Source organism: Anolis sagrei, chromosome 2 (assembly GCF_037176765.1).
Source record: "Anolis sagrei isolate rAnoSag1 chromosome 2, rAnoSag1.mat, whole genome shotgun sequence".
NCBI lineage: Eukaryota > Metazoa > Chordata > Lepidosauria > Squamata > Dactyloidae > Anolis > Anolis sagrei.
The window spans coordinates 290,581,636-290,595,725 of record NC_090022.1 but is presented as its reverse complement, the minus strand read 5'-3'; the positions used below and the strand labels follow the sequence as shown (position 1 = coordinate 290,595,725).

The following is a 14,090-nucleotide window of genomic DNA, read 5'->3' as shown; positions in this document are numbered from 1 at the left end:
AGTTTATTACACTGCAAAAACTTTGTTCTTGTGGGAGGGACATCCTGCAGCACATTTTGTTATAGTTTTCCAATGAAGATCTCATCATCAAGTCTCAACCAATTCAACCTGGTTTGTAGCAGCCACAAAAACGAAGTTTCTGGAGTACAAAAACTACTTTCAAAGTAAGTACTGCACAATTAAATAGGAATAACACTTTCAAACCAGGAAGTGGTTTGAAAACAAAACATATTTCAAATGTTGTCACATGGTGTAATTGGGTAGGAAACCATCAATGAATACAGGGTGCTGTTGATTATATTTCAAGGGAAAGAATTGGTAAAACCACCTCTAAGTATTCTTGGCCTAAGAGAGTTGTTCTCAACCTGTTAGTTCCCAGATGTTTTGGCCTTCAATTCCCAGAAATCCTAACAGCTGGTAAACTGCCTGGGATTTCTGGGAGCTGTAGGCCAAAACACCTGGGGACCCACAGGTTGAGAGCCACTAGCCTAAGAAAACCTTATGGAATTCATGGGGTCCCCATAAGTTGGTAGTGACTTGAATATACATTCACACAAAATACCCTAAAAGAGTCAGATCCTGTCTGATATTGTCAGATAAGCAATAGTATTTGGCCGGAGACGCATCAACAAATAGCAGGCGCTGTTGGCTATATTCCAGAGGAAGGAACTGGTAAAACCACTTCCAAGTATTCCTTGCCTAAGGAAATCCTATGAAATTCATGAGGCCACCATAAGTCAACAGCAACTTGAAGGAACGTACACACATAAAAGTTCCTCAAAAGGACACAGAAGCCAGGATCAAACTCACATCAGAAAAGAAGAGGACAACTTCTCATTGATGGTGGGATGGATGGCAACCCTAATACTTCAGGAAATGCCCTGCTGTCACCAGGGTTCCTACACCATAATAGCTCTCGATGGTGCACAAAGAAGTTCAAAGCATCCTCCTATACTCTAGAACTCTTGATGATGGAGGCCCAGATCACTGCCATAAGTAAGCAGGCCTTTTTTCATCTTCGCCAGGCAAGGAAATTGGCATCCTACCTTTCGGTAGAAGCATTAGCAACAGTAATCCACGCAACAGTCACCACGAGGTTGGACTATATGCTGGTCTTCCGAAGTCAACAACCCAGAAGATTCGGATGGTCCAAAATGCGGCAGCCAGGCTGCTAGCGGGATCATCTATCAGATCCCATATTACACCGATTCTGCAACAACTGCATTGGCTACCAATAGAACATCGGATCTCTTACAAGATACTGATTCTGACATTTAGAGCTCAAAATGGCCAAGGACCTTTATATCTTAGGGACTGCTTCATTCCTTTTCCCCATCAGTGGTCACCTCAATCCACCCAGAAAAATCTCCTCTACATACCGGGTCCTAGGGAGGCACATTTGGAAGCTACAAGGCGTAGAGCTTTTTCAATCTATGCTCCAATTCTGTGGAACTCATTGCCTCCATATATTAGAGCAATGTCGGAGTTGCAACCTTTTGCAAAGGTGCTCAAGACTTGGCTGTTTGGTTGTGCATTTAAGTAACTGGATCAAATTTTGCCATAGTCACCGCTGAATGTTTTTATGTTGAATGTTTTATGTTGAATGTTTTATATTGAATGTTTTTATATTGAATGTTTTATATTGTGTATAAACTGTTTTAAATTGTAAGTCGCTTGGAGCACCTTGGTGGAGAGCGACTAATTAAGAAATAAAGTGATGATGATTATGATGATGATGATGAACTCTGAAATACAGTAAGGCAGAGTGTCCCTTTACCCTTCCAAAAAGCTTTCCATCACAAGTTATTGAGTTTCACTGTTGTGTTTCTGGTGGAGGTGGCATGGACATCAGTTTCCCAAGGTTATGCCAGATGGGTCAATACGTCTAGCAAGCACTGGGCTGTTCTCTTCCAGGATTTCACATCTTCTGATAACTGTTCCCACATTCGACTGAATGTCGAATGCTATAAATATCCTGTGGTTATGTGCTCTTCTGTTCCTCCTTGAGGTGTGGTTAACTGTGTTGTGAATACAGTTGCCTTCCTCAATCTCCCTATATGAACTTAACACTTTCTCTTTGTGCTCTCACTCCAGTATTAATGTTCTTTGTCTCATATTTTAATTCATCTATCTATCTATGTATCTATTTATCTAAAAGTCAAAGTATGTATGTAAGTACTATGTATGCAAGTTGGTTTGTTTGTTTGTACCTCAAAAGCTCTTGCCTAGCTTGATGGATCTGGACCAAGCTTGAACAACAAGCCCCTCACTATCCAACTTAAAATAATGGAGGGGTGAGAACTAAAAGACTAATTCCTTCCAGGCCCAGAGATGAGGGAAAGAAGAGAAACGAATTGGATGTGACTGGGAAAGAAAGGGAGAGAAGGAGATTGGCAGGTAACATGTGAACAAAGGGAAGGAGAGAGAGAAAGGTGGGAAGGAAGAGAAAGGGAAAGGGAAAAGGTATGAGGAAAGGAAAGAAAGGGAAGAAAAAGGAAGGAAAGAAGGAAGAAAGGAAGGGAGGGAGGGAAGAGGTGTATGAAGGAAAAGGAGAAAGGAGAGGAAGAGCCATCAAGAAAATGCAAGCCCAGGCAATGCCTGGTATGTTGTTGTTGTTGTTGTTGGAGACGCAAAATTAGTACACAGCAAACAAGATCACTATGCTGCCTTTTGTTTTAGGTCACATGTCAAACATTTCCCAAGTGTCAAGGACTATGTGACATACCAGCGAATAAAGCGTGCATATCCAAGTAGGGTGGCCTTTTGCAGCTGATAATTTTGTCAGCACCAATTGTTTTTAAGTGCAGGCCAATGTCTTTAGGGACCACCTTTACTGGCTTGTGCCAGAGTCTTTGCAGTTCGATCTTTAAATCCTCGTATCGTGTCAGCTTTTTGAGTTGCTTCTTGTCAATTCTGCTGTCACCTGGGATTGCAACATCGATGATCCATACTTTGTTCTTTTTCCACGATCATGAGGTCAGGAATATTGTGTCAGTCTGAATTCAGAAGTCCCAAAGTAGTTTGATTTTCTGTAACTTTTTCAGGCTTGTGATTCCATCGGTTCTTTGTCACAGGCAGATGGTATTTGTGGCACAAGTTCCAATGGATCATCTGAGCAACGGTGTTATGCCTCTGCTTGTAGTCCATCTGTGTAATCTTATTGCAGCAGCTGAGAATGTGATCCATCATTTCGTCTGCTAATTATCATTATTATTATCATCATCATCATTATCCTCATATTTATTTATACCCTACTTTATTTCTCCTGAAGGGAACTAGTAGCTCTAAAGTTGTAAAAGAAGCTGACAGAAAAATCAATACAAAAGGATCCTTGGAGAAGTGAGAGCCATCATCAGTATATTAAATCCTTGCCCTTCTTCGCTTGTTACAGTGGTTTAATTCTTTTCAAATGAACGGTTTACATTTAATTTTTAATTTTTTTATTATCTCAAAATGTTTTAAGCTGTGTAAGGTGTGGGCCACTCTGGGTCGCCTAAGGAAGAAGAGCACACAATACACTAAATCAATACAGATCTAGGGAAAATCTTCTCGCGAAAGCTGCATCTTTATTCAACTGCCCTGAAGTACATGAGGAAGTGAGATAAAGGATGCAAATGATTGGGATTTATCGGAAACCCCTAAGAACAAGGAAACAAACAAAGTTATCATGTGCTCTGCATTTTAAAAGTTATAGCAAGTCCGGGAAATTCTCAAAAACAGACCAGGATTAAAATGGGCATACAATATATCTTCACAATGGGATGTATGTGTATATATATATATATATATATATATATATATAAGCTGTACCCACCACGCATTCCTGTGAACAACCTTCCCTCTCTTTCTCTTCTTTCTTTCACTCCTTCCTTCCTTCCTTCCTTCCTTCCTTCTCTTCTTCTTCCCAGAAGTCTTCCTCATCGATCTATCAATCTACCTACCTATCTATCTCTATCTAATCTATTCATCTGGAGGATTGCTGGGAGTTGCAGCCCAGGAATAGGAAATTGGAAATACACAGGGATTGGGATGCTCTCAATGAAATCCAAGGAGAAGAAAGCATGCATCTTGGAATCAGTGCATTTGGATCATCCTCCTCTCCTAAAGGGCCTGGTCTAGGGGATGCTGGGAGCTGTAGTCTGGAAGAGAGTGTGGATATGCTATTGGGTGTTTTGTTTGCCAGGGGGAGTCGTTTTTACACATGCACTATAGCATCTTTTGCCTTTTTACGTTCCTTCCGTTGTGTTTTTCAGTGTTTTTATGAGTGATGGTCACTCGTTGGCCTGATAGATGTATTGTGTTCAAATTTGGTGTCAATTCGTCCAGTGGTTTTTTAGTTATGTTAATCCCACAAACAAACATTACATTTTTATTTATATAGGAGATATATATATATATACTAGCCATCCCCTGCCACGTGTTGCTGTGGCCCAGCCTGGTGATCTGGGAAATAAAGTAATGAGAAAGTGTTGATTTCTAATATATGTGATGTCTTTCGGCTTGTGGGTAAACAGTATTTCTTGCTGCGTCAGTGTTGATGTAGAGATTGTCTGGTTTGCTTACTCTGGAACATGCGACATATAATTGTCCTTCTTTAGGGGTCCCTTTCAAATCTATGATACTATATCGGTCTGTGTGTGAATAATATCTATCTGTCTGTCTATCTATCTATCATCTATCTATCTATCTATCTATCTATCTATCTATCTATATCTATGGCTCTTTGTCAGGAGGGCTTTGATTACGTATTCTTGCCCTAATGAAGGGAGTTGGACTGGATGGCCTTAAGTATTTTCTGTTGGTCATGGGGGTTCTGTGTGGGAAGATTGCCCCAATTCTGTCATTCGTGGGGTTCAGAATGCTCTTTGATTGTAGGTGAGCTGTGAATCCCACTGACTACAATTCCCAAATGTCAAGGTCTATTTCCCCCAAACTCCATCTGTGTTCATATTTGGCCGTGTTGAGTGCTTGTGCCAAGTTTGGTCCAGATCCATCATTATTTGATTCCACAGTGCTCTCTTGATGTAGGTGAACTACAACTTCCAAACTCAAGGTCAGTGCCCACCAAACCCTTCCAGTATTTTCTGTTGGTCATGGAGTTCTTGTGCCAAGTTTGGTTCAATTCCATTGTTGGTGGAGTTCAGAATGGTCTTTGATTGTAGGTGAACTATAAATCCCAGCAACTACAACTCCCAAATGACAAAATCATAATTTTTGAGTGATGGTCACTCCTTGTATTGTGAGATGTTTTATAGTCAAATTTGGTGTGATTTCGTTCATTGGTTCTTTTGTTTTCAACGTACTCATTATTCACAGAGCATTTATATATAGATAGATATAGATATATATCCTATATAAATAAAAATACATACATACACACACACACCCCACTTGCCTCATTTCCAACAGACCTCAAAAACTTCTGAGAATGCCAGCCACAGATGCAGGTGAAACATCAGGAAGTTCGCTATTATCCATAATTTCCTATTTCCATAGTAAATTCAGGAATGTATTCCCCATGAATATACGAGCAATACTGTAATGGCAATGGATTTTTGTGAGTTTTCCAGGTTGTCTGGCCATCTTCCAGAAGCATTCTCTCCTGAAGTTTATCCTGCATCTATGGTAGGCATCCTCAGAGGTGGATGAGGTAACCTCTGAGGATGCCTGCCATAGGTGCAGGCAAAACGTAAGGAGAGAATGCTTTTGGAACATGGCCATACAGCCCAGAAAACTCACAACAACCCAATGATTCCAATCATGAAAGACTTCGACAACACATTGTAATGCCAATATTAGTGTGTGGAAATGGTTGGATGAGGTCTCTCCTTCCTTCAAAACCAAAAACCTTTCTTAAGGCAAATGAAGCCTTAACACAGAGCACAGGGTTTCCATGCAAAGGCTGCAATTCAACCTTCAGTTTTGGTATTTTTAGGTGGGGCTGGGAAATGCATTTAACGAGGTGAAGAGCGTTGAATGACACGCCGGGCAAATGATCATCTACAAGAGGCGACATGCAAATCTATTTTAACATTGCGTGGAAAAGACTGGGTGCTTGTCTACACCACCAAAATAACTCAGCTGTAATTAAGATGATTCAACCCTGGATTGACCCCGTTAGCGCCGCCACACCTGCCTGTAATACACTGCAATGAAACTGTATTGCTCTCCGTGTTTCAAATATAAACTAAACCATGTTTATTTAGAATCACAGGATGGCAGATTTGGAAAAGAATCCAAGGGCCATCCAAGAAGTGCTTTCACTCATGACATTTACTGCTAATTTACTTGCTAATGTAAAAATAAACAGAAGTAAATAACTGTTGCCTACCAATCCTCCTGGTGCATGTTAACTGAGGTCTACTGTAGATTGGTGAGAAAATATGTGTAGATAGTTATGTAACTATCGGCAAGAATGTTTATGTATGTATGTGTATGTATGTATTTGACTACATCTACATACTATCGTGGGGATGCTGGGTATTGTAGTCAACAAAAGTAAATTTCCCCTGAGATTTGACATAATTGGTTGCAACTGAATCAGAGGGGGAGCAAATCTTTGAAGTCATCTACATCAGCTTCATTGTTGGAGTTCACCCTGTGATTGTGTTTAAGGATCAGGGTGCTTTGGATGTGGGGAATGATGACAATGAGGTTCATGTGGGTAACGGTGTTTCCAATGATATTGATGCAGAGAGTGACCAGGAGATCCCCGTTTAAAATGTATTATCTCATGAGAAGGGTGTGGGGAACATGTGTGGTGTGCTCCCTGAATTGCTACCAGAGAATTCCCATAGTTTAGAGCCTGGGAATAGGTCGGCACCTGGGCCAGCTGCAGAAATTAATGAGCAAATAGATAGCGGAATGTTATTAGTCAGAATAGAAAAGCAGACCAGTCTCTTAGGCATTCTGCCAGGCTCAAAGAAAGAATGATAAGGGATTCAAGGCTAAAACAAAACCCATTTCTGGCTGTTTGGGACATAGCGTAATGAGGAGATAAAAGTCTCAAGTACTGGACCTGTAGTCAGATGAAGCATCATTTGGAATCAAGTCAAGACCTCGTTCCTGTTCCTTGGAAGCCTTGCTTTGGGAAGATCCATGTGTCAAGTGCCTTTGATTCATGTTTTCAGTTCATGGATGTTATGATCATGTGCTAAGTGTTTTAGTTTTTGGATTTTACTAAAGAAGTTTCTGCCTTTGTTTTTCATGAACTTTGATGAACTAATTTCCTGGACTGTTTGTTCCGGCTTATCTTCCTACCTAATTGGATTTACCTCTTCTTTTAAAGTGCTTTTTATTTTTACTGCTTTTTAATTATCTTCAATAAACTGATTGCATTTCTACTCAACTGTGCGGTGTTTAAAGTCAGAGGGCTTTCCTGGTCTGGAGTGCAACATTCATGCATTATCGAGCTACATTCTTAAAAATGGTGGATACCATGAGCTACTTACGTTGCTTGAAAACTTCAAGGGCTCTTTTCAAGGTGCTGAAATGCAGAAAAATACAAGTGAAGATGGAGGGAAACATAGAAAACAGAGTTTGCAGCCTGGTAAACAGACTATAATTACTTTTATTTGGTTTTCAGGTCACAGAAAGGCAATAAGGAGGAGACTTCCTTGTAAACTTGCAGAATTGGCCTTCTTTCAACACCTAGTGAAGCAATCTCTGAAACCAACAGCCTCTGGGTTTTTCTTTCTTTCCACTTCCAGTAACCGCCATAGTAATCTTCTTACTAGCCAAATGAAACCAGATTATGGAACTATGTTGTGTCTACACTGTGGAATTAAAGCAGTTTGACCCCACTTTAACTGCCATGGCTCAGTGCTATAGAATCCTGGGAGTTGTCGTTTGTTGAAGCGCCAGCACACTTTGGCAGAGAAGGCAAACCATTTGGTGATATTACAACTCCCATGACTACATAGTATTCAGTCATGCTATGTTAAAGTGGTGTGGAACTGCATTAATTGTACAGTGCAGAGCAGGAATGGGCAAATTTGGATCCTCTAGGTGTTTTGGACTTCAATTCCCACAATTCCTAACAGCCTACCGGCTGTTAGGAATTGTGGGAGTTGAAGTCCAAAACACCTGGAGGGCCAAAGTTTGCCCATGCCTGGTCTACACTGATCTACACTGATCATTACAATACAGTTCAAACTGCATTATACAGCAGTGCATTATACAGCTTCTATGAAAACCATCATCGTTTTTTCCACAATCAGACTTCCAAACCTTTTGAACTAAAGTTGAGCTTCAGTGGGGAGTCTGGGAACTGAAATCCAAACTATCTGGAGGCCCTGAGAATGTACAGCAGTGGTTCTCAATCTTCCAAATGCCACAACCTCTTAATACAGTTCCTTATTTTGTGGTGACCCCCAACCATAACATTATTTCTGTTGCTTCTTCATAACTGTAATTTTGCTACCGTTACAAATCGTAATGTAAATATCTGATATGCAGGATGTATTTTCATTCACTGGACCAGATTTGGCACAAATGTCCAATACGCCCAAATTTGTATACTGGTGGGGTTGGGAAGTATTGATTTTGTCATTTGGGAGTTGTAGTTGCTGGGATTTATAGCTCACCTCCAATCAAAGAGCATTCTGAACTCCACCAACAATGGAACCAAACTTCCAACACAGAACTCCCATGACCAATAGAAAACACTGGAAGGGTTTGGTGCACATTGACCTTGCGTTGTGGAGTTGTAGTTCACCTACATCCAGAGAGCACTGTGGACTCAAACAATGATGGATTTGGACCAAACTTGGCATGAATACTTGAGCCCCTTGAACCCCACCAATGATAAAATTGGGCCAAATTTCCCACATAGAACCAACAGAAAATACTGGAGGGATTTGGGAGGAATTGACAGTGATTTAGGGGAGATTAGTTCACCTACTTCCGGAGAGCACTGTGTTCCTAAGGCCATCACAAAACTCACATTTCTGATGGTCTTAGGAACACAGTGTTTTCTGATGGCCTTTGGTGACCTGTCTGGCACCCCCCTCGTGATCCCCTGAGGAGTCCCGACCTCCAGGTTGAGAAACGCTGATATACAGCATTAGGTGAACCACAGAATAAAGAAACTGAGACAAAGAATTTTAGAAAAGCAAAAGAACCGTGTAAAGGAAGCTTGCTGACTCACTGTAACTCTGTCTGCCCGCAAGGCTTCTTCCTGGACAAGTTCATGAGGTCCTTCCCATATCTTTCTTCTATAGAAGCCCTGCAATTTGAGAAGCAAGAGAAACAAACAGAGGAAATGGGCAGAACAATATGGCAGGGACCAAAAAGGAAAAGCAGAATTGTGGCCACAGGGTGGTCAGCCTTTAGTAAACTGCCTTAAGCCTGGGGAAAAGAATATATATATAAGAACTAAGGGATAAGCCAGGCATGGCCCAACTTTGGCCCTCCGGGTGTTTTGGACTTCAACTCCCACCATTCCTAACAGCCTCAGGCCCTTTCCTTTTCCCCCTCAGCTGCTTAAGCTGAGAAAAGGAAAGGGCCTGAGACATGGAAATGGTTAGAAATGGTGGGAGTTGAAGTCCAAAACACCCGGAGGGCCAAAGTTGGCCCATGCCTGGGATAAACAGATGGGAGATAGATGGATAATAGAAGCTTCTTTTTCATCAGGAACTATATCCTTCCTGTTGAGATTAATTTCACAATTCAGCAGCAGATCAGTTGCACAACTTCAGTGCTGTCCAGTAGCTTCTTCCTGCACAGTATTTTCAGTCAACTGCTCGCACAAACTGCAGTCACTCTGGAACTCTTTTACAGGCACTTGAGCACATCCAATCTAGATGACACTACAAACTTACCACAGCACATGGTTATATCTTGTCTTAGCAGACAGGTTCTTTTAATCAATTACATAGAGCCTTCGACGAACAGCATCACAGCACAAGGAGAGAGTATACACTCTACATGACTTCCTTATATACCATTCTATACAATTACACATAGCAATCTCTGATTGGTTCCCAACTCATTAACTTAACTCAGACCCAGGATTACATCATTCACAATCACCTGGACTAGGCTAGAACACATTCCCCAAATGATTCCCTATATACAGTTAATGCATGACTCAGCATTTCCAATAGAAGCCTATTAGCAGTGCATGACTCAGCTATATTACATTACAATACATTGTAAAACCTGACACTTCCAATGTTTCCAAACAAAGGCACATACCTTTCCTTCAAGAAGTCTTCGAATTCCTTGCAGTTCTTCCTGCCATCGTTCAGGTGTTGGATGATACTGTCATATCCTGTTGTGCTGATCAGATCGGTAGACTGAGAAAAGAGTTGACAAAACACAAAACACATTTATTAGGAAAGATAAACTATTGTCCCTATTATGGACAGAGCAGAAATAAGCCACTTTATGCTGTGTCACATTTTCTTATTTTAAAATCAGGGATACGGCCTCAAATTAGTCCTAAATAATAAACAAAGCAACCAGATACACAACCTCTCAGGATGCCTGCCATAGATGCAGGCGAAACGTCAGTAGAGAATGCTTCTGGAACATTATTTATTTATTTATTTATTTACATCTTTTATATTCCGCCCTTCTCACACCGCAGGGGACTCAGGGAGGATTACAGTGTACACATATATGGCAAACATTCAATGCCAATTTTTGACATGCAAACATATGCAGACATACACAGAGGCTATTTAACTTTTTCTGGCCGCCAGGGGAGCTGTTGATTTCATCGTCCATCTGCGACACTGATGAAGCACTTCCGCATTCCCCGCATGCTTCCCCGCTGGAATGCTTTGCTGGAGTCTTCTTTATGGCCTCATAAATCAGTTAATTTAGCCTCCCCACACTTTAAGGTGGTACCTTATTTTCCTACTTGACAGATGCAACTGTCTTTCGGGTTGCAAAGGTCAACAACAGGCTACACACAATTGGTTGGAAACCCACTCCAACCCGGGCTGGCTTCGAACTCATGACCTTTTTGGTCAGAGTGATCTTAATGCAGCTGACACTCAGCCAGCTGCGCCACAAACATGGCCCTACAGCGTCAAAAACTCACAACAACCCAATGATTCCAACAATGAAAGCTTTAGTCAATACAATAAAAAATAGTCAGAAAACAGGAAGTAGTTGGCATGGGGAGAGAATCGGTTTCTTCAATTAATCTTTCATCTCCTCCAGACTCCATGCAACATTATTTATCGCAATACTGAATACTCTCCAATTGTCTACAGCAATGCAAACTTGCTTAGTGTTGATTTACTAACAGAGGACTAAATCCATAGTCTGTAAGTAGCCTCCACGGGCACCCACTACAACAACAATACAAACACATATTGCCTCCAAGTGGAAAAAATTAAGGTCCTCGCCATCTCCAGTTTTATTATTCCTGGTATCTCCACTTCAAAGAATTTCAGCAGCAGGAGACATCATAAAGCACCTGATGTTTTCAAAGAGACTGGACAGCTACCTGAGCACAATGTAGGACTCTACGGCTCTTATAGCCCCTTCCAACTCTATGATGAAATGCATGCCTGCCTATGGCCATAGAGACTTCCCATATAAGAGGTATCCTGAATAACTTATAAAGGCATTCTGGGATGTTCCTAAGTTGCAAAGGAAAGCAGAAGTACCACATATGAAAACCTTGATTTTAAAAGCAGACTAGGTCCAAAATGGCACTGTTCTGTGGTCAACTTTTAAGCTCAAAAAGGAACCAAAGCTACTTCACAACCTCTGAGGATGCCTGCCATAGATGCAGGCAAAACATCAGGAGAGAGTGCTTCTGGAACATGGCCATACAGACCGGAAAACTCTCAACAACCCAGCCAGATACAGCTGCTTACCTTTTTGAGACTCCACCTGCACTACCATATAATACACTATATGGTCAGTGTAGGTAAAGGTAAAGGTAAAGGTTTTCCCCTGACATTAAGTCCAGTCGTATTCGACCCTGGGGGTTGGTGCTCTTCTCCATTCCTGAGCCGAAGAGCCGGTGTTGTCCGTAGACACCTCCGAGGTCATGTGGCCAGCATGACTGCATGGAGCGCCGTAATCTTCCCACCGGGGCGGTACCTATTGATCACTCACATATGCATGTTTTTGAACTGCTAAGTTGGCAGAAGCTGGGGCTGAAAGTCCAGTCGTATTCGACTCTGGGGTTGGTGCTCATCTCCATTCCTGAGCCGAAGAGCCAGTGTTGTCCATAGACACCTCCGAGGTCATGTGGCCAGCATGACTGCATGGAGCGCCGTTATCTTCCCCTCGGGGCGGTACCTATTGATCTACTCACATATGCATGTTTCCAAACTACTAGTTGGCAGAAGCTGGGGCTGACAGTGGAAGCTCATGCCACTCACCAGATTCAAACCTGCGACCTTTTGGTCAACAAGTTTAGCAGCTCAGCAGTTTAACCCACTGCACCACCGGGAGCTCCCGGTATAGGCTCATATAATGCAGTTTAACTGCACCGACCTGTGCTATATGAGTCTACACTAACTACACAATGCAGTTTCAAACTGCATTATATAATGGCAGTATAGATGGGGCTGGAGCCACAATCTTCAGAATCTCCAACTAGTCTGTTGGAAAAGCTTTATTTATTTATTTATTTATTTATTTCACAGTTTTGTATACCGAGCTTCTCAACCTCGTCGAGGGACTCAGCCCGGTTTACAGCCATAAAAACATATACATTCATTAAAATATCATATATCACAAATTACAAAACAACTTTAAAAACACTAAATATAAAACTACAGTGGTCAGTCGTCCTAATAAGATGGATCTATATCCACTTCCATCCAGAGTCCTATGGTGTTGTCTCATTCCTCGAAGGCCTGACTCCACAGCCACGTCTTCACCCGTTTCCTTAATGTTAGGATGGATGGGGCGGTTCTGGCCTCCAGAGGGAGAGAGTTCCAGAGTCGTGGGGCCACCACCGAGAAGGCCCTGTCCCTCGTCCCCACCAGCCGCAGGGCCTCTCCAGATGATCTTAGTAATCTTGATGGTTCGTAGGGGAGAATACATTCGGAGAGGTAAACAGGGCTTTATGACTCCTGGAGTTATATTCCCAAGTTCTGTACAATGCTTCTATAAACCTTGTTTCCCTTTCTGCGAAATGAGAACAAGCATGTCTTATCTCACTTGCTGGAAACCTTGCCAGACAAACAGATCTACGCTGCCATGTGATGAAGTTCGAACTGCGCCAAACGGCATTATATGGGCCTACACTGACCATATAATGCAGTTCAAACTGCCTTATATGGCAATGTAGTTCCAACCCCGGTGAAATGAAACAGTCTGAGAAAATCTGGATGTTCAAGCAAGCATTTGAGAATGGCTAGTCCCTAGTTATAAATGCCCAGCCTCTAGGTCGCCAGATACTACTCTGTTCTCTGCACTTCATCCAATTCCCCCCGCCCTATGGTACTCTGTCTTGCACTATCCCATGACCATGCCTTTTATGGCCTGGTCATGCCCATTTTAGTAATTCTAGTCATTGGTTTTTGTTGAACGCTATCTGATGGAGCTTCAATGCTGCTGTTTTATTCTCTTACATTTCATTGTGTTTTATCTGGATTGTTGTATTTTACAATGCTCTTATTTTAGTGGTGTTTTTCTTTTAATGGATTGTTTTGCTTTTATGTCTGTTGGACTTTCTGTCCTATATGTAAGCCAGCTCAAGTGCCTTCTGGGAGATGGTGGCGGGGTGCAAGGATAAAGTTGTTATTATGATTATTATTTGAAACACAACAAGATGAGTCCACAGCAGACAAGATCACTCTGCTGGCTGTTGTATTGGATCACATATCGGATACTTCCGATATGTCTAGTCCGATATGTCTAGGACTGTGTGATGTATCGACGAATAATGCGTGCAGATCCCAGTAAGGTGGCCTTCTGCAGCTGGCAGATGGTAATTTTGTCCGCGCCGATTGTGTTTAAGTGCAGGCCAAGTTTTTAGACACTGCACCCAGTGTGCTGATCACCACTGGGACCACCTTGACTGGTTTGTGCCAGAGTCTTTGCAGTTCAATTTTTAAATCCTCATATCGTGCCAGATTTTCCAGTTGTTTCTCTGCAATCCTGCTGTCACT

The 14,090-nt window shown here is 41.9% G+C and overlaps 1 protein-coding gene across 2 annotated transcripts in view; it reads right to left on the bottom strand.

Moving 5' to 3' along the window:
- The window catches only part of PSTPIP2 (proline-serine-threonine phosphatase interacting protein 2), a 69,189-nt gene that overhangs the window by 31,122 nt on the left and 23,977 nt on the right, over positions 1–14,090 (bottom strand). For both annotated transcript variants that reach the window (XM_060761207.2, XM_060761208.2), the window contains exons 2-4: positions 10,198–10,298; positions 9,149–9,226; positions 7,452–7,486 (exon numbers count right to left, since the gene is read on the bottom strand). In XM_060761207.2, coding sequence (XP_060617190.2) covers positions 7,452–7,486; positions 9,149–9,226; positions 10,198–10,298 — 214 coding nt within the window. The remainder of the gene's footprint in view (positions 1–7,451; positions 7,487–9,148; positions 9,227–10,197; positions 10,299–14,090) is intronic.